At 33.9% G+C, this 22,732-nt stretch overlaps 1 protein-coding gene across 1 annotated transcript; it reads left to right on the forward strand.

Moving 5' to 3' along the window:
• Positions 1-2,426: 2,426 nt before the first annotated feature.
• LOC109190908 (GATA transcription factor 9-like) lies at positions 2,427-5,539 on the forward strand. Its single transcript, XM_019341512.1, has 2 exons — positions 2,427-2,891; positions 4,581-5,539. The coding sequence occupies exons 1-2, from the start codon at positions 2,565-2,567 to the stop codon at positions 5,361-5,363; spliced, it is 1,110 nt and encodes a 369-aa protein (XP_019197057.1). The 5' UTR covers positions 2,427-2,564; the 3' UTR covers positions 5,364-5,539.
• Positions 5,540-22,732: the final 17,193 nt, after the last annotated feature.

The following is a 22,732-nucleotide window of genomic DNA, read 5'->3' on the forward strand; positions in this document are numbered from 1 at the left end:
TTGATCGCCATTTTTTCTACCCATTATAGGCCTAACTCTCTTGGGCTCTTATTAGTATAGTAGATAGTAGATAATAGATATAGGTGCTAGATATTGTATTTACTTTAATTCTCCGTTTTTTTTTTCATTTTCATTTTTTTTCCAAATTAGAGAAATGTATTTCAAAAAAAATATAGAGAAATGTATGTTGGGTTTAATTTCTCCCTCCTTTCAATAAAAAAAAAATAGAGAAATGTATTAAGTAATCCTTATTCCAAACAATCATTTCTCCAAAGAAAAAAAAAAAAAGAAAAAAAAAAAAGAAAGAAGAACATCTCTAGTTAATAAACACAGCGTCAATCTTTCCAATTAGTCTTGTGAGACTATTTTGCATAAGACACGCGTATAATACTTTTAAATAATAAAAAAAATGTAATAAGCAAACTAGCATAAGCACTTTTGAATTATTATTATAAAAATTATCACAAGTAATTTCCTTCAAATGTCAACAATTTTGAATATGTTTTCATGAAATACCTTCAAAACCAAACTACCATAAACACCTTTGAAAGGTTATTTTAAAAGAATAATGTTATTTCCTTTCAATATTTTCATTCTGATGTGACATTTTAATTTTTCTTATTCATTGGTTACTCATGAATTAGTTAACTCATCACGAGTTAAAATATATATAGTTAAGAATCAAATACTAAAATATGCAATTAGATAATGCTACGCTATTAGAGAAAAATTGAAGAAGAAATTTAAAATAAATATGTAAGGTTATGACTCATTCTTTAAAATTTTAAACAACTTTGAATTATGAAGGAATGAATGAAACTCAAATTGGTCCAATCTTATTAGTTCACTTGATTTTATGGTTGTATAAAGATTGAATAAACCCACAATTGGGCATACATGAATGATATGATGATCACAAAGTGGTTGCACACTCCAACACTTTCTCACATTAATGAATTCCCCTATCATCTCAAAGGGGCTTGGGGGGGGGGGGGGGGGGGGGGGGGTTGGAGAGGTGACCTTCTTCTTAAGTAAAGATGAGAGTAAAGAGGCATTGCCCATTCCCCATATTTCTCCTCCATCATCTATATATTCATTCTCACACTACACCTCACGTGTGGTCCACCGATGCACCGGTCGTGATTATAACACCCCCATCACCAAATGCCTCACTCATATACTCATACTAGTCACCACACTAGTTTCATACCTAATGAAATATGTCTGGTTTATAAATATAAAATTACAAAAGAACTACTTCAATCTTAAAATAATATTTTTTTTTAATCAAAGGTCAAGGGTTCGATCCTTGGCTTTGTGAACGAAGCAGCCTTAAATCTCCAGGCCAGCTGTCCCACCCAAAAGAGGTACCTACAATTCAGCGAGGGAATTAGTCACTGTGTCTGACGGTGAAAACCATGAGTATACCCAAAAAAAAAAAAATATTTTTGTGAGTGCTAAAAATAATACCAGTTGTTATACCATAGACCAATGTCCACCTTGCAAGGTGGACCCTTGGTCCTAAATTGTGTAGTTTTAGTATTGGAACTCTGAACATTTTGAGAATGTGTGAATACAATACAGAGTCATCACAAATAGTGATTTTTTTAAAAGATAAATTCTAAACGTTTAGTATGTGAATAGTGTATATTTGAATTTGGGTCCACCGTCCACCTCAACCTACTGAAGCATAAAGAACCAATAACGCCTCCACTGAGACTCGAACTCGTAACCTTCCAAATGGAAGTCCAACCCGGATACTCATACCGAGTACTATATAGGTCAAGTTTAAACATCAAATTTCAAAGTCAGGGCCGGATTTTAGGCTGTGCAAGCTGGGCTACCGCACAGGGCCCCCAATTTTAGAGGGGCCCCAAATTTTATAGGTCCAATATTTAATTTTTACCTAGCTAGTTTAGAAATAAAAATTAAGAGTTTTCAATTAAACTTAAAAGGTTCTATGAAGAGATGGTAAAAATGTATATTTATTGTATTTTAACTTGGAGGTCAAAGGTTCGAAACTTGCATGTATTGATTTTAAAAATTGTGATTTTGGTAGGGCCACATTTATTTACCAGAACAGGGCCACCAAAATTTAAAATACGGCCCTGTTCAAAGTGAATTGAGTTTAATATTTATATTTGTGTTCACCGACAAGGTAGAATATAACTACATTGGAGCTGAGAAATCTGTAAAATTTGAAGCTCAGTTCATGCAATCCTATCCTACTATACATTACCAAAAGCTAGCAATGTGCAGTACTGCAGACTGCAGTGTAGATATTTATATAAAATAAAATTAAAAAAAAAAAAGTCTAGGTTTTATTTATGAAAAAGAAAAAGAAAAAAGAAAAAAGAAAAAAGAAATTTCCTCGTCAAATTAAAATCCAAAAATTCAGCTGTCCTGTTGTCCCCCTTCAAACGCAAATAAACCCTCTCCTTCTCTCCCTCTCCCACCTCTCTCTCTCCTCCCAACACATTACTTCCTTTCTCTCTCTCTCTCTCACACACACACACACTAACCAAGCAAATTTCTCCTTCTTTCACTCTCGCTCGACTATTACCATGGAAACGCCGGATTTTTTCCAACCCCCCACTCACTACACCACCCAATTCACCCCCGACAAGCGCCACCCCTCCGCCACCGCCGACTCCAAGAACAATAATAATGCCGCCGACCATTTCGTCGTCGACGACCTCCTCGACTTCCCCAACGATGACACCATGCTCGCCGTTGTTTCCGACGCCGACGCCGCTGCTCTCGCCGCCGACTCCTCCTCCGCCACCGCCTGCAACTCCTCCCCCTTCTCCGCCGCCACTCAATTCGCCCCTGCCATTGCCTGCCGCAACCACCTCACCGACGCTCCCTTCTCCGGCGAATTTTTTGTCCCGGTAATTTTAAATTCCTCATGCAATTTTAATTTTAATTATAATTTATAAGCTTTGTTTTGTAAAATAGTTTTGTCTCATTTTTCCTGTCATGTTTATTGTTGATTGGGGATATCATTTTTTTTTCTTCATTACTTTTTCTTAAATTTAATTTTTAGTGTTTGATAATATTTTTAATGTAGTTGTTAAATGTATAAATTTTATATATATATTATACAAAATTTAATATTATAAAAAATTGAATTAAAAATAACTTCATTTAAGCACTGTTAATCAAACTAGACAAAAAATGTGACGAATGGAGTAACTTATTTTGAAACTACTACTTGAGTTCTCCAGGCTTTTTCCCTTTTGATCTTTATTAGTTTACAAAAATAATACTATTTACCCTTCAATAATCAAAATGTTAATATCTTAATTTATCCCTTTATATATTTTACACTTATAAACTAATTCAATAATTAATTTTACCAAACACTTTAATTTCAATTAGTTAGCTTATTAGGTACTCGGTACTAAATTTTTAACTTTTTGTTTTTTGTTTGACGTGCCAAACAAAGTCATAGTTATATTTTGTTGGGTCGGGATGTGTAGAGCTTTAGAGTTGAGAATTCAACCGTTTGAGAAAAGAAATACTATAAATTATATAGCTGCAAGCATATAAGCACATGTGAATATTAAACGTTAAGCACTTATTACTATTTTTACTACAATAAAGTTTTTCTGAAGTCGAACTTTACTGATCGGGCCGACCAGACCCGAGAGTACCCAGCCCAACCTCGTAAATAAAGTCTACGAGGCTGGCATATACAACTTTAATGCTTTTGTACGTAAAATACGTTTGAATTGAGGTGAAATATTTGGTTTGATGGGCTTCTTCTTTTTTTTTTTCTTTTTTTTTTTGGGTTTGTTTTCTTCTAGAAAGAGAAATGTGTGACTTTACTGCGAATTGAAAATTTTGAACTTTAGGAAAAGGGACGAAAATTCAACGCAATATCGGACATTGTGGGTCATCTTGAAAAGAATTCTCTAGGAAAGGAAAAGAAGAAAAAAACAGCTTCAAATTTCAAAACTTTGAAGGAAAATCCTAATCTATTTCTAGCATGGACTAGGATTAATAGGATCTATATATATATATATATATATATATATATATATATATATATATATATATATATATATATATATCAAAGTGTTATGTGTTGGGTGGTATACATGTTTAATGTTATGTGGAAATTATACTATGGATCAGGGTTATTTTACATTGTGGATTTTGGTCCAAACGTAATTTTAGATTCTGTACTGGTAGTTGATACATTCTATACTTATAGTTAATCGGTTTTGTAATTGTAAACAAATTAAAGGCACATCATATGATAATTACAGACACATAACATAATAACTACAAATATATAAACTATTAATTGCGGGTATAGAATATGTTAATTGCATACACATAATATGCATGTTAGCAAACATCTCATGTGTCTGCAATAAACATATTATATATCCGCAATTGACAATTTGTGTTTATAGTTATTCATATGCCTTCAATTTATTTACAAGTACAAAAATTGATAAGTGCAGATAGAATGTATTAAATACAGACACTTAAATTTTGAATCATAGTTTATAGAATAAGATAAGAATTGATGTTATGTTGTAGCTGAAATTGGAATAATTTGATTACAGTACGAGGATGTTGCTGAGCTTGAGTGGTTATCGAATTTCGTGGAGGAATCATTTTCCAGTGAGGATTTGCAGAAGCTTCAGCTCATTTCGGGAATGAAGGCTGGGAATGAGGATGAATCATCCCAATCCCAATCCCAATCCCAAACCCACCATTTCCAGCCCGAACCCAACCCGGCTACTACTTTCAGGCCCGAGATGGCGGCGGCAGTGCCGGCCAAGGCACGGAGCAAGCGTTCACGCGCCGCCGCGCCATGCAACTGGACGTCCCGCCTCTTGGTGTCCCTATCACCCTCCGTCGACAACGTCACCACCACCACCACCACCCCTGCCATCTCGTCGTCTTCGGAGTCGGACTTGACGACGTCCAGCTCCGGGAAGAAGACGGCGGCTCCGAAGAAGAAGGACGCCGCCGCCGCCGCCGCGGCGGCGGCGGGCAGCAACGGCGAAGGGCGGAAGTGTCTCCACTGCGCAACGGACAAGACGCCGCAATGGCGAACGGGCCCCATGGGCCCGAAAACCCTCTGCAATGCATGCGGGGTTAGGTACAAGTCGGGTAGGCTAGTGCCCGAGTACCGGCCCGCGTCCAGCCCGACGTTCGTGCTTACCAAACACTCCAATTCTCACCGTAAAGTTCTGGAGATTAGAAGGCAAAAGGAGCTTGTTCGGGCCCAACAGCACCACCACCAATTCCTTCATCAGAAGATGATGTTCGACGTATCCAACGGTGACGATTACTTGATTCATCATCAACATATTGGGCCCCATTTCCGGCACTTGATCTAGGGAGGCCAGACACCCACGTGTCAGTAGACAAATTTCTTTTCCTTTATTTTTAGTTACGTTATGTCATAGAGAGATTAAATTAGTTTCCTCAGCATCCTGAATTGGATTGGATTCTTATTAACTTTGGTTGATTTTTGTAGCTTTTCTAATTTGAATCAAAGGGCAGCATTACAAGAGACATGTATTTTGTAGCTTTTCTAACTTGTCCATCTTTACATAGTTTTATATGATGTTTTAGTCATGGTTTAATTTATGTTATTTTACATAGAGAGACGTGTATATTTATTTATCGTCTTAGTGTCTAATTATCAGTTTAGATTAAAGAAACACTATATATATAATACGTTAATGTGTTGATATCAACTTTAATTTTTAGTTGAAACAATATATATTATTTAATTAGAGTGGTTAATTTTTTTTTTTTTTAATGATCAATAAATGGCTAAAAAGATCAAGAATGCAAGACAATCATATTCGTCCAATGAATACATTCTCCTTAACCTAACTCACATATCATAATTGTCCCTAAGTTAGATTCAATTGGATGGCAAGTTTAATTTTAAGGCTGACATTTGAAGATATTCATCATTATTAAGTTAGAACTACACACATATATATTGTATAAATGCATCATACAATGTTTAAAAATGCACCAAAATAAAATGTACAAATACAACACAAAATGCATTACACCAAAAAAATGCATCACACCTAATGGTACAATTTGTGGTGCATATATGCGTACCTAATGGTGCGTGACCGCATGACCGCACGTTTCCCATAGCAGACATTGTTTTGCGCAACACAAATGACAGTTTGTGAATCACAATGTGGTGAAGGTGTTGGGCACTCCCACAATTACACGGTTATCTCCATGTTTCTTAGCCACTCAGCTTCTTGGGATAATCCCATTATCTTTCATAAGAGGCGGTTAGCCCTTTTCTACTCAAGTTAGGGATCTCTTTTAGGTCTATCTCAACATAGACCATCCCAATTGAGTATAAGACACCAAGAGCACTTTGTACTCATGTCATTATGCGGTGAATTCATTAGGTTTGTCTCAACAAAACCACCCTTTCACAAAGAGTTATGAATTCATTAAGAGTTGTAGCTCAACCTCACATGCGGTGAATTCATTAGGTTTGTCTCAACAAAACCACCCTTTCACAAAGAGTTATGAATTCATTAAGAGTTGTAGCTCAACCTCACATGCGGTGAATTCATTAGGTTTGTCTCAACAAAACCACCCTTTCTCAAAGAGTTATGAATTCATTAAGAGCTGTAGCTCAACCTCACAAGTACACACACTGTCGGAATGACCAACTAGTGTACTATTTTGTAACTCTTTTCATGGCTTCGTTTGACCACAGAAGTGGGATTCACCACGAATTCATTACCACTTGGACTTCAAGTCCTTCCAATGAGTCAACGACTAATCCTCATAATTAGCCCTCAAGTAAGTTGATTCTTTTGACCAAACTTACATGCATTTTGACGAGTACTTCGTTTACTCGTAAATAATCCCTTGAGATTTTCATGTTTAACATGAAACATTCTCTTTCATCATTATTCTCAATACCACAGAGAAACTTTGATGAAAATATAAGGAGTTTATTACCCCCACAATGCAACACTTACAAATAATTTTGTCAAACGTATTTGATCTCTTACCCAGACTGATATTTGGTGCCCAACTTTAGCTCCTTTGTAGACTGAGTTTTGCCGATTTGCTTTGTGTAGCATTATAGAAGCTTCGCACTTTGCCTGATACATGCTCAACAGTTGAATATATTTCAACAAACTTGGTTATCTCAATTGATCATAATTACTCTTTAACTAGGAATATGTTTGAGTTCATATTTATTCGGAATGTCTCTCAACAATGAGACTTCAGAATTGCCACTAGCACAATTTTTCCTTCCCTTAAGGAATTTAAAACTCATATAAAGCATTCATAGGATGCAAATCAATATTACTATTGCAGTACTTCAACAACTTCTATTGCAAGGCTTTGATTGTATTAGCAACATATGAAAGTCAACCTCATTTCAGGTAAAGATCAAGTGGCGCTCTAACTAGCCTGCATGATCAACACCCTACTTCTTAAAAACTCCCAGGTCGAGTGGTGAAACCGAAGTTTACTTAAAAACCATCTTCCTAGACAGAGTGTTCAAGAATGATGACTTTTCTATGTTCTCACTAAATTACAATTGAAGCCTATGATATATGCTCTTATTTTTATACAAATAATTTTGGTAAAAGATTTGAGCAATATCTATGCACGAATTATTTCAATCAATGTCATTAGCATTCAAAACACTAAAGAAATAAGTACTACTAAGTAATCAAAATCTAGACTGCTCAACACTAAGATAACCATACTTCATGCGAACCCTTAGAACCAGAGCAAAAATAGTTACTCAAAATAACTATTTCTTTAAAGAGACTCAATACTCATCTTGTTCTGTCAGATTGACTTTTGCTGGTTTTGCCCTTGTGATGGTAGCACTGGTGTGCTCGGTGTCCTTGCTTTCTGCACGCAAAACACATTCCTTTAAACTTCTTGATTTTTCTACTCCTTTCGTTGTAGACGGTTCTGACACTTTGATTTTCATTTCCATTGGCACCGTACTTTTCTGACAGTGATTCCCAAATGACTTTTGCCGAATCTTGTTTGACATAGATGTCGAACAATTCGTCATTCATTTGTGACAGTAGGTATCCTCTGGCTGCCGCATTGTCATTTCTGAATTGAGTCAGAGTTACACCCGGTTCTTGACCCGGAATGTAATCTATTTCAGGACTGCTTTCTCTCGATTCTTTACCCGGAGTGTAATCAGGTTCATGATTACATTTTGTAGCACCAAACGGAGAGAACACTGTTGGAGTAGGTTCAGGTGCAACTGAAAATAGCACGTAAACCAACTTTAATTGTTCAAAAAGAATAAGCATTCTTTGAGCCCATCTGTTGTAATTTCTCCCATCAAGCGCGGTGATCTTTGATAGATCCGGTATGACAGAAGGTGTCATAATGCTAAAGGTTGACTGTTGCAAATTAACGCTTTTAACTGTTGGGGAAATTGCAACGCCAACGCGCGATCTGGAAGCCTTTTAAGACGCACGGACACTACGGATGTATGGTAGAAAGAAAATCTGTGCCGTGTTATAATAATACTACCTTAAAAGCGTTATTTGCCCGGTAACGGTGCAGTTAGAACCCTGGCACGCTTTCGACCGGCTACACAGACCTACTACGGATAGCTTGCACTAGCAATCGCGTAGGCGAACCTCACTATTGCTCAGACGACGGGAGGGAGAAGGAGAATCGAATAAATGACTCGAATTCAAGGTGTGTTTTGAAACGATGTTCGAAGCTGCTATTTATAGTAAGCAGCCCCTCCATCCCACCCACATAACGGACACAGTGTGTTGTCCACACTTTAGCGCCAAAGGCGCTGCTCCTTACAAAGGAGCGCACTGTGTGCCCATGAAATGCAATGGATTCTCAATTTCTTATTCCAAAGTCAAAGGGGTGTAGGTGGACATGGACCAACATTAAATGCTTTCATCTTTAATTTTCCCAACAGTACTGTCCGCACGGGAACCTCACTATATATACACACACACACACGTGTGCGTGCGTGTGTGTGTGAAATGGTCCAAATGAGAACTGATGCATAAGAGAACTAGAAACCAATCACAACCGCCTATCTGGAAAGATGAAACGGATCAGAAGCAACTTTTAAAAAAATACGGTGACATTTTTGTAAGTAATTTGAACTTTGAAGTTGTAACTAAATTGTGTTAAAAGTGGAAGTAATAGCTTCATAGAGTGCGCAACAATAGTGCAAGTAAAATGTACAAGTATCAAATTCATATAGTGCAACAATATATGTATACATCGAGCAACATTATTAAGTGCATCTAATGTTATCATTAGTTGCACCAAACATTATCATTAAATGGTTCATATTTAACCGCACAACCGCACGGGAATTGAATTATATATATATATATATATATATATATATATATATATATATATATATATATATATATATATATATATGGTCAGGTTCCGGTGAGAATAAAGCTTCCCGTGTGGTCGGTGCAGTTTACACCATTATGTATGCATAAATGCACCACACAGTGTTCGAAAATACACCATTATGTGTGGTGCATTTTATGACATTTTATTTTGGTGAAATTTTCAAACACTGTAGGGTGTATTTATGTATACAACATACCTAATGGTGTAAACCGCACGACCGCACGAGAAGCCTTGTTTTCCTTTAAACCAATATATATATATATATATATATATATATATATATATATATATATATATATATATATATATATGTTGGTATGGGGATGGTGGATATATATTAACGTGAATTTGAGTGAGTGGCGGTGAAACAATGAAGGAAGAAATTAGCAGAGCAGAGAATGTTAGCGAAAGGCAGTACATCATCAATTCTTTGTTTACTTCTAACCCTAAGCATATATTGTATGTACTACACGGTACACATACATAGGGATGATAGAAACATGATAAGTTACATAGTTTTCTGCTACACTCTCACTGAAATCTGGTACCTGTTTGGCTGTTTAATTTGATAATTTCATTGCATATCTTTTAGCACAGAATTCAATTCTACCACCCACTCACCCACCCTCCTTGTCCCATGGTTCTCGAGAAAAGAAGATAGAATATTAAAAGTAAAAAATTAATATTTTTTCCTATGTATTGTATTAATTGTTTAGGGGATAGGATTTAGACGTTTCCCTACTTTCATGCAGACCATGTGAGGAATCACAGTCCAGTTTTTTTTTTTTTTTTTCTACATTTTCCAAAATTTCTATTCATCTTACCCAGTCTATTTTGACCGTTTTGCTTGGAATTACAACTTAAAGTGACCACTCACCCAATATATTCATAGTTAATGTTTTAACTAGTTTTGGTTTGTATGTTTATTGATGAAAAAAAAATTCAAATATTAAGGGTGCTACAAAGCTATAATTAAATTAGAGTTGGTAATTTAGTATCAACATTTAATATGTTGGGGCAATTTTAGTTTTTTTTTTTTAAACACAATTGAACGAAGATTAGATTTAAATATTCATTCTAATTCATAAACCCCATTGAATATATCATCTTATTATCATAAGAAAAGATTTAATTAGTTTTTTTTTTTTAAAAATAATGAGCAAATTAAATTAAATACTATAACCAGGACTATGTGGTCTAATGGTATCCGGGGTGGACTTCCAAGTGGAAGGTTGTGATTCCGAGCCTCAGTGGAGGCGTTATTGGCTCTTTGTGTTTCAGTAGGTTGAGAAAGTATATGAACAGATACTACAATGTAATAGAGCTAGTAGCATTCAAAAAAAAAAAAATTAAATACTATAAATAGGTTATAGTATACTAAAAAAAATAATGAAAATTTTATTACAAACACAATAAGGAAAACAATGACAAAGGTGAGACAAATTAAAGATCTGACTCTCAAAGTAATGATTAAATCCACAACAATAGTAACTTACAATAAAATTTATCTTTTCCCTTCTTCTAATTAACAATAAAATTTCTCTTTCCCCCTTCTTCTCCCAAAAAGTTGAATCCCCAACCCCAAGGGTTCCTACACCGCGGCCCGACAGAACATTTTGAAGGATGTAAATCACGGTGAGTGGTTCAACAGACAAGGCCAAATGCCGGTGCACACAAAGGATTTGTCCACTTGGGCATAATCTTCGGCCCCCACACCGTGGCCCAACAAAGCATTTAGGAGGATGTAAATCACGGTGATTCAATAGCTCAACAGACAGAGCCAAATACCAGTGCGCACAAGGGATATGTCCACTTAGATATAATTGAATAATTCTCACACTACCGTTGCCAAGATTCGAACATTGATCTCTTCTCACAAATACTGTCTACTGAACCTGCCCGTGCGGGGTATCTTTAGCGACCAAGAGGAAAATAAGCTCATCCACTCTCCAAAATCATCATATATGTTGCTAAAAGTTGCATTAAACCCCTACTCCCCAATGATGAATAATATGAAATGTCATTAACATCAAAATGTCTAGGGCTAATAATGTTCAAATTAAAAGAATAATATTACCACTAGTAAATGTGAAATGCAATAACCGAATAACGTGAAATGGTGTGTATGGTTTGCTTAGTTATTATCCTTCCTAACCAAGCTACAATTCTCCCTTCTTCTTCTCCCAAAGGGTTGAATCCCCAACTCTAAAGGCTCCCCACACCCTGACCTAATAGAATATTTGGGAGGATGTAAATCACGGTGACTCAATAAGTCAGCAAACAGTACTAAATGCCGGTGCGTACAAACAATCTGTCCATTTTGAGCATAATCCCTACACTGCCTTCTCTTATAAATTAGATGACAATGTGCAAATCAAATCAATTCAAATCAAATTATAATTTTTGGGTTTGGTTAAAAAACTGACTAGAATCACATGAATGTTTTAATTTTTAATGCTAATAAATTACCAACTTTTTTTTTTTTTTTTTTGTTTTGTTTTTTTGTTTTTTTGTTTTTTTTTTTTTTTTTTTTTAACACTTGGCTATAATTACTGTAACATGCAAAGATTTATTCATTTATTTATAAGCAATATAACAGTAGTGTGTTTGTATATGTACGTTGACATTTACCAGCAGGAAAATTATCTTGTATACAGCTTAAGATGCTAATAATAATATATACACACATAAACAAATTACTGGTGAATGTGCGATCCCTAGGCATCGCTGATCCACAGCCTGGCCTGTCCTTAATCTTTTTAATTAATTAATAAGTACAGACTATATGGTATATATGTAATTTAATACTGATTTACACAAATAAAAACTCCCACCCCTGCAATTCCTGTATGCATGTCTACTGCACACCAACAACCTGCTTTTGCTTACTGCAACTAATAATAACAATAATAATAATAATAATAATAATAATAATAATAATAATAATAATAATTATTATTATTATTATTATTATTATTATTATTATTGCCGGTTTAACTCACTAGTTCAGTATGTAGTATTTAGGAGAAGAGACCAATGTTCGATCTTCGGCCGCGGCAGTGTAGAGATTATGTCCAAAGTGGTCAGATTCCTTGTGCCCACTGATATTTGATCCTGTCTGCTAAGCCATTGAGTCACGTGATTTATATCTTCCCAAATGCCCTATCGACGGGCCGAGATGTGGAGCCCTTGGAGTTGGGGATTTAACGTAATTTTTTGGGATAATAATAATAATAATAATAATAATAATAATAATAATAATAATAATAATAATAATAATAATAATAATAATAATTGTTTAAAAAAATAAATAATAATAATAAAATGATAGGGTTAAAGAAAGCTATAGAGGTAGCTGTATACTGCAGAGAAGCAGTAGTGGTGTGGCAATTCAATTTTTTTGTGGTGAAACTTTATCATCATCATATACATACACAAATCAAAGGATTATGTTTCTTTAATTTGCTCTGATCTTTTGATTCCCAGTTTTAGCAGTCATCACGTGCCTCTCTCCAGCTTGGACACATACACCCAATCCATCCACTCCTCTTAATCTCTCTTTTAATTGTCTTTTTCTTTTCACACAATTAAGTTGAGTTTGATAGTTTCACACTGTTTATTGAGTTATTTTCAGATTTAATCCTCTAATTATTACTTATTTTTAAATTTACTCCCTGACTTTTAAAACTATCAAATTTAGTTGTGGAGTATTAATGTTTTTTCAAGTTTAATTCACTGTAAAAATTTTTCACTATGGATAGTTAACTTGATAGTGAAATTGTTGGAATATTATAAAAAAAAAATGATAAAACAAGCAAAAAAAAAAAATGAAAAGTTCAAGTTAACAAATTCGATACGTGTGATACATTTTTCTTAAAATCTTAATTGCTATCTTTTAAGGTGCTAGCAGCGTTGTAGCCAATGTTTCTCAAGATAAAATTAAACGAACTTATTATTTAAAAGTAGTTTAGCACTCAACGATTAAATCCGAAAAAATAAGAACAGTGAAGATCACAAGTTCTTTTTAGAAGAGCAAGAGAAGAAGTTGAGAGAGGGGAATTTTCAAGAGAGAAAATAATTTCGTAATTGTGTGTATGTAAATCAACTGCTCAACATGGTTTATATAGGAGAAGTGGTCAAATAACATTCATTCATGGCATTAACACTGATTTAAAATCAGTTTGTAAACTCCCTAATAAACATTTAATCTAGAAATTAATTAACACAACAATTACAAACGTTAATTCTTAAAAAATAAATTGAAATTCAATCAAAATTAATTACTACAAATTAGAATTAACGTATTTCATAACGGTACGAAAAGATGACACCTGGAGGGTACAAACTGAGAAATTCGTGAACGAAAAGTATGTAGCGGTGCTTACCCAAAGCATCGGAAGGTGCTTTAATTAAAACAAAACACCGGAAGGTGTTTCAATTTTAAAGAGCACCGAATGGTGCTACGCAATAAGCACCGGAAGGTGCTCAACTTCAAAGGGTTGGAAGGTTCTTAACACCAAAATACCGAGAGATGCTTAACAAGCACCATACGACTTTTCCATTTTCTAATTTCTAATGTGTTTATTTTGACAATCAAGTTTTCATTCTTCCATTATCTGTTTTGAGCATACAATATATAGATTTCTTCGTCTCACTTAGAAGAATTCGAATCCACTTTGCTTTTAAGGCAAGGACTTTTATTTTTATTTTTATTTTTATTTTTATTTTTATTTTTATTTTTATTTTTATTTTTTTATATGGACATGATGAAAGCTATAAATCAAGTAACCGAGAAAACTTTCCTGAGATCTTAAAGTTCCTTGTCAATAATAATGAAGATGCCGTCAAAGTAGTAATAAGAAATGCACCTGAAAATCACCAAAAGACTGGTCCAAGTATTCAAAAAGATATAGCTAATGCAATTCCAAGTGTGTCAACTAAAATAATAATCAATAATCTTGGTGAATAATTATTTGGAATAATAGTAGATGATTCGAGAGATAAGTCAGTTAATGAGAAGATGATGTGTTTATCTAATATGTGGATTCAAGCAGACGACATATAATTGAACGTCTTCTTGAAATTACTCATGTTCGTGTTACCACATCTATTTCTTTTAAAGTAGTCATTGAAGATCTTCTAACAAGGGATGGATTAAGCATTTCAAGAATAGGATGCCAAAGGTTATGATGGAGCAAGTAATATGCGAGGTAAGTTCCATGAGCTTAGAACATTGATTATGAATGAGAATCCAAGTGCTTTTTATATTCATTGTTTTGCACATCAACTACAACTAGCACTTGTGGGCCGGTGTTGCAAATGAATAAAGATGTCGGATTTTTTTTGTCATTGTCTCGCAATTATGCAATATTGTGTGTGCTTTATGTAAGCACATAGATAACTTACAAGACAAACAATTAAAGATGTTGATTGATTTCAATTTTTGTTGACACAATTGAAAAGAGATCGAACTGGTTTGAATTAAAAAGTAGGTTTACAACATCTTGGTGATACACGTTGGGGATCTCATTATGGTGCACTTGTGAGCATTGTGAAATTATTTTCTCCGGTGATTGATGTTCTTGAAGAAATAAGGTAGGATGTTAGTGATGCAAAACAAAAAATAGAAGCATTTGGAATATTGAAGAATGTTCATTGCTTTAATTTTGTGTTCTTGTTGCACTTAATGAAAAATGTTTTAGGAATTGCCAATGAATTGTCACAACCATGGTAGAATAAATAAAAACATAGTGAATGACATGAGACTAGTTTATGTCTCAAAAAAAATTGCAATTGATGCAAGATGATGGATGTGAAGCTCTTTTAGAAGCACTTTCACTATTTTGCAACAAGCATGAAATTCTCATACCTAATATGGATGAAGTTTATGTAGCTCCAGGAACACCACATCATAAATCTGAAGAGAGGACTCATCTTCATGTCTATCGTGTTAAAAGGTTTTATATGGTCTTAGATCTACAACTCTAAGGGCTAAACAAATGTTTCAATGAGAAGAATCAGAGTTGCTCTTGTGTGTGGCATGTTTTTATCCAAGAAATTCATTTGCTAGGTTTGATAAGGATAAATTAGTTCAACTGACACAATTCTATTCGAATGATTTTTCTGAGATTAAACTTGAATTACTAGATAATCAACTTCAAACTTACTTTGTTGATATAACTTCTTATCCTACTTTCTTTTAATTGGTGGGTATTGATGAATTATCTGAAAAAATGGTGGAAACGAGAAGACATTTGGACTATATATATATATATATATATATATATATATATATATATATATATATATATATATATATATATATATATATATATATATATTGGTGTATTTACTTTTAAAGTTGTCTTTGATGTTATTAGTTGTAACTGCTAGTGTGGAAGGAGCATTTTCTACTATGAAGTTAATCAAGAAATCTTTATGCAATTGGATGAGTGATAATTTAATTTATTAAATGATTGCTTAGTGTCTTACATTGAAAAAGATATTTTTCATCAAATTTCAGATTAAGCAATTCTAAAACATGAGTAGGCGTAAAGGATTATTATCTCGTAGTTCATCATAAACATTGTATTGTAATTTATATTGTATTTTGTATTTGAACCATCTTATTGGTGTTTGATATTTTGTCATGGACATTTTTAAATTCATTTTAACTCCACCCCCACTCCAAAAAATAAAAATAAAAAAAATAAAAATAAAAATAAAATCCTAGATCCACTCTTGGCCTATAGCATGAACATAATCTTTATTCATGACACGTTATAAGAGTTAATTCTATTTTTGGTCCTAGATTTATAGGAGACATCCCACTTTTAGTCTTTATATATATATATATATATATATATATATATATATATATATATATATATATATATATATATATATATATATATATATATATATATATATATATATATATATATCAAAACGCCCCCTTTTGGTCCTAGTATTATTATGACATGACCAATTTTGGTCCTCTATCAAAAAAATCGTTGCAATTTTGTTAAATACAAGGGCATTTCGATCTTCAATTATGATTTTTTTTCAAAAAATAAATATAAAAAATATAACAGGTCAATGCACTTTGTATTTAAAAGATCAAAATGTCCTTCTATTTAACGAAATGTCAACGATTTTGTTGATAGACGGCGCCAATGATAGCATAAATTAAACCAGGGGTCACGATTACGCTACGAATACGTATATGGTGAACAGGTAGAAAGGTGCTTAGTCAGTTAGTCGGTCAAACTAGCCAATCGGTTGGTCGAAAGACGATTGAGTGGACTAAGACTTCGTAGTTTTAGTAGTAGAAGACGATTACAAGTGAAGTAGGTTACAATAAAGTGAATACCACAAGTGATGTGATATTGCGAAGTGATGAATCTGACATGTGACTTTGTGTAACAATACATTGGATATCACAAGTGAGGGGATGACCCTCGTATTTAAACTAAGCAAGTTGGCTAAGCATTAAATACTCTAGATGCAAATGACCTGTGGTGCTCTTGTTAGTCTGGTCAGTCGGACGCTTCACAACTATACATATGTTGACTATCCGAGGCAACAGAACCATCATTCTCGCTCAGCGTCAGCCGCCCCTCCTACAAGTGCAAGTGGGTCTTCTTTACTTGTAGGCTGTAGCGTAAGCTAATACCATCAACTTGCAAAGTGGTTCATGCAGCAGGCAGCCGACCGGGTGGCACTCTGCTAGGCGACCTCATGGGTAATCCTAGAGTGTATTTACCCATCACTAGACTTTTCAATACGAGTGGTGCAACCGGGTGGCAATTCAATCTGCTAGGTTCCTACTCACCAAGTGGCGCTTCGCTAGAATCCTACTGACCAAGTGGCACTCCGCATGATTCCTACTGACCGAGTGGAACTCTACAACTCTACTAGGCAATCCTACGGACAGTCCAAGTGCGTATTTACCCATCATCATCCAACACCCCTTTAAAGATTTCAATAGTAGAATATAATAGAAAAAGTATGCAAGAATACATGCAAATGAGTATCAAATCTGATAATAAAGTACAAAAATCTCTAACCAAGCGTCACCTTATTTTACCTGTAATGTTGTTCTTATTGTATTAGACAAATAAAAGGGTTCAAACATCATAGTTACACCAGAGATATAAGTCGCACTAGAATAAGATTGTATGACGAGCTTGAACGAAATAATGTTGACAATCTTGTAATCTTTAAACTATAAATATCGCATTTCACTCAGCTCAATCGATCTTTTGGACATTGTGACACTATCTTTTTGGATGACGAGAGAAACTCGTAATTACCACCCAATGGTGTGTGCAGTTGTTATACAGTCGACCATGGTTCACATAGCGTTGTGTGGACTATGGTCGTCAAATGACATTGCAGTAGAATTAAAATGATAATTTAGTGTTGCTATAATGAAACTAGTGTGTGGAGAAAATGAAACTAAAAAAATAGAGCTCATTCAATAATGTATATTGTCAAATGAAACCGTAGTATAATTAAAATGATACTTTAGTGTTGCTTGATGGATTTAATTAATCCGAGGTGGCCCGAATTATTAAACCCGGATAAGAACGTAAATAGTAAGGGAATAAATAGACGAAACGATGTCGTAAAGGCCGTGGAGACCGTATATCGTATTATATGACGTAAATAGGCTATTACAATGATTTTCTAGGACAAAGTATGTAAGAATGATAGAATGTGTCTTAATTGGACAAAGGGAGGGCTTTTTATACAAGCCCCGACCTCCTAACTGTCCTCCTGAATAGGGGGAAGCAATTATCCCCGCTTTGACCGCGCCCGTTCCGGAGACCGGGCAATGCGGCTGAGGTCAGCTACCGAGCTCCTGCCAAGCTTCGGCCGACCCCCAGTCGACCTCGTGCCGAGTCCTCGCGCCGAGGCCTCGCACCGGGGCGGGTACGTGGCACCGCCCCGGGGCCCCATTCTTGCTCCGTGCTCTCGGGTCGGTTCGGGTCGATTTATAATATATCCATCACTTCTATAACGAAACTAGTGTGTGTGAAAAATGAAACTAAAATTCAGAGTCATACAATAACATATATTGTCAAATGAACTTGAAATGTAATTAAAATAATACTTCAGCATTACTATAATTAAACTATGTGAAAAATGAAACTAAAAAATATAGTTCATGCAACAATGTATATTGTCAAATGAAACTGTAGTAGAATTAAAAAGATACTTTGTATTGCTATAATGAAACTAGTGTGTCTGAAAAATGAAACTAAAGAAAAAGAATAATATTGTTAAATGAAACTGAAATGTAATTAGAACGATACCTCCTTCATGATCCACATTGTTATATAGACCATGATTTACATTAAAATTTGATTGATGTGCACTCGGTAAATCTCACCTTATAATTAATAAATTAACTTAGATTGTCCATAGCTCACCGTAATACTATCTTTGTAATCACTACTAGTGCACTGTTTTTAAAAAAGAAAAATTAAGTAACGTGCGATGTATGGAAATTAATTAATTAATTAAGGATAAAAATTGTAAGACTCCCCACCGTCCATAAAGATGATGGGATGAAGAGGCATGCATGCACGTGTGTAGTGCAACACATGGATGGAACACCTTAAAACCCTACCAAACTTCAATGTCTTCCTTCTACTGTACTCAACATATTATAAAAATTTTCAAAATGTCATAATTTTACGTTTTTCTTCTTTTCGTGTCATTATTTTAAGTTTATATATGATTCTTCAACGTTACTCCCAAATCCCAATAATTTATTAACTCTAAAATCAGTGCACGATATACTAAATACTTGTCTCTCCATAAATTTTACATTTTATAATTATATTCCCAAAATTAGGAAAAATAATTTTACAATTCATTTATTTGGGACAAGAATAAAAATTTACTCCATATCACTTAGTCAATACATTAAATATACCCTTCTAAATTTGTTTATCTAGCTAGCCTAAGAAGACAATATTTTCGAGACAGAGGAGATAGTTTAGAAAATCCCCACCTCTAACGTTTTGTTATTTATATTTTATGGAAAGTGAAAAAGATTGAGTTTTGATTTTTTAAAATTCATTTCATTAAAAAAGAAAATTTAAAAGTAAGAATAGGCTAAATTGCAACAACAAAATGAATAAATAAATAAATAATGTGGGTATAAATTGCAAAAGTTGAAAATTTTAATTGATCTAAAAAATTTATTTTGCAAAAGATTTGATTTATTTATGTAGTTAATTCTATGGAGGCAACCTTGATCTTTGAAGTTAAAAAAATTCAATACTCATTCAATACATTTACAAAAATTTAATTATTTGTGGGAAAATCAATTTCCTCTCCTGATGGTGCTTCAATTCCATTGATTGGGTGTCAATGAATTGACTGACCTCGTCACTAATTAAAAAACATGAATTTAGGGTGTGTTTGGTTCATGAGTTTATATATTATGAATGAGAACCAAAATCATAGTTATTGTTTGGTTGATAATTTTTTAGAACACAACTATGAAATTTGATTATTCCTTCAACTAATAACCTCATTCCCTAATTAAAAAGAGGTATCATTTCATCTTATATTGGTAATTTGATTTTTATGCTTGGATTAGTGCTTTTAAATTTTTGTTTTGATTTTTTGTTCATGTTGGTACTTTGGATGTCATTATATTAGGATCAATTGCTTGATCTTTTTGTATTATTAAAACTTTTATTCCCATTATAAGGTCATACATAACCAAATATCAATATTGGTAATCATTCTAATTCTACTTTACTACCAAACAAACTCATTGCCATTACCAAGTATTTGATTCCCACTTTGATTCCGATTTCCATGTGCAAACCAAACACACTCTTAGTTGTCTAATTAGATAATACAACATTAAGAGGGAAAGATTTCAAGGAAATAAAAGAATAGATTGTAACATTATTCTTATCTGTGAGTCTAATATGTTAAATGCAGAGTGAAGAGATTATATTTGTTAATTCAAAAAATTGTAATTGTACCAATATACCCCTCATTTAATTGAAGTGAATGGGTTACCATGCATGGGGAATATTTGCATGTTCCTTATGAATTGTTTGTCACTTTGTCTCCAATAACGACCTACACCTGCCCTCTTCAACCTCTTTTCTATGTGCATATTAATTACACCCCATCCCTATCCAATCTTCTTTACAAATTTGGTAGTAATATATCTTTTTCAATATAATCAATTTTAAAGTAAAAATAATAACTATCGAAAACTTTTATGATATCATAAACTTAAATATAAGTTTAAACTCTAAATCTAAAGACCCCTCACATTCCTTGTTCTAAGAAGCTTGTGAGAGTAGGTAAATCGTGGGATGTACAGTAACGCCGTGAGTACTTGCTTAGGCCATCTCCAACCTTCTCGGCAAAATGGCAAAGCGGCAAAAGATTTGGCGTAAAACTGCTCCAACCTTCTCGCCATATCACCATTTTTTTGGCACAAGGTGAACAGTGCAGCGCCATATTTGGCCCTGCACTGTTCATCCGCACCAAAATTTGGTGTGGTTTTTATTCCCACTTTACCCCAACTTTTATTTGTAATTCCTTTTGTCCTTAGCTTAGTTTTAATGTATTTGTATATTTTGTTAAATATTTAAACATAAATTGTATATTATTAAAAAAAAATATTATTTGAAAGATCTCACCAAGATGATTCAAACAAGACTAATATTGAATATAATTTAATTAAAAATAAAATTACATAAAATATAATTAAAGTTGAATTTATTAAATTACAACTATATGTTATATTAAAATAATAAAATTATAAATATAAATTTTTAATTTATGAAAATATAAATTATTTTAGTGTAGGAATATAAATTATAAATTATTTTAGTGTAGGAATAAGATTTGGGGTAAATGGATTGGAGATTAAAAAAATTTGATGTAAGAATATTCTTTTTGGGGTAAAATTTGTTATTTTGGGTTGGAGATATCTTACCTATTGTAGGGTTTGAACTTGAGCATTTGACGGCCAACACCACAGCCACACTTTCACCACTGCGCTATGCCCCGAGGCAATCATAAAGTCAAAAATAACAAGGAATACCTACAACTAATTTAAATACACAATTTAAAAAAAAAAAAAAAGGAAGATAAAACTAGCTAATAAAAAAGTTTTTATTTTCTTTTTATTTATTTACCTCTATTAATTATTGGTTAAGTTCACTTTAAGTTAAATATTGAAATTCACTTTATAGTCAAATACATACAATGTCATACTAGAGTAAATATAAAGAGATTTAAACATCACCAATACTTTAATTTTTCTTCAAGGTTTGCTTTATAGTGGGGAGCAGATGGCTTATGGCTCTCTGGCAGGAATATGCCAAAAGATTATTCAAGGCACAATAGTCACAATGGTAAATCTTAAGAAGATAATGCAAATTTATCCCCATCCCTACCCACTCTACCATATGACCTCTTTAACTAGAATCTCTATCAAATCAGACAAATCTTTCAAAAGCGTTGTTGCATACACATGAGTTCAAATTCTCGACCACACAGTAAATGCAACAATAAAACTTAAGATACCCTGCTCGGTTTTCAATCTCATCAGAGTATTGGTGAAATGACAGTCAAATATCCTAAAGGACATTGATCCCCATAACACTACTGGTGATGGAGCTCTACCCACTCTACCATATGACCTCTTTAAGTAAAATCTCGACCAAGTCACACAAATCTTTCAAAAGCGTTGCTGCATACACACGAGTTCAAATTCTCGACCACACAGTAAATGCAGTAATAAAACTTGATACCCTCATCGGTTTTCAATCTCATCAGAGTATTGGTGAAATGACAGTAGAAAATCCTAAAGGATATTGATAGACCATGGAGACAAGAATGCAGGGACCAAGAAGCCTTTGGAAAGGATAGGAGACATGGAGACACTACATCATCAACCATCCCACTTCCTCACATGCACTTCACATTCCCACAAACTAATCAAAAATCAAAATAATTACCAAACATTATTATTCACTATTCAGCACCTTCAAAGAGTCTCTAGTAGGGTCACCATGTCCATAAACCAAACCCTTTTATCACCATCCATCTAACTGTGACAAGGATGAAGCATTGCACAGATATGCATTTCTTATCTCGGTTCTTCTTTGTTCTAAAGATAAAGCATCAATATTATCTTCTCAGGAAAAGACATATTCCAACTCATTAGCCTCCCGCATACATAATCTAAGCAAATCAAGACACGGGGTAAACAAGTATGGAGTAACGTTTTTGCTGCTATTCAATGAATTTCAGTACTCCATTA

Source organism: Ipomoea nil, unplaced genomic scaffold, assembly GCF_001879475.1.
Source record: "Ipomoea nil cultivar Tokyo-kokei standard unplaced genomic scaffold, Asagao_1.1 scaffold1596, whole genome shotgun sequence".
In the NCBI taxonomy this organism is placed as follows: Eukaryota; Viridiplantae; Streptophyta; class Magnoliopsida; order Solanales; family Convolvulaceae; genus Ipomoea; species Ipomoea nil.

Coding starts and splice junctions, on each gene's coding strand:
- LOC109190908 (XM_019341512.1), top strand. CDS start 2,565: ATGGAAACGCCGGATTTTTTCCAACCCCCCACTCACTACACCACCCAA. Junction 2,892..4,580: donor CCGGCGAATTTTTTGTCCCG/GTAATTTTAAAT, acceptor ATTTGATTACAG/TACGAGGATGTTGCTGAGCT.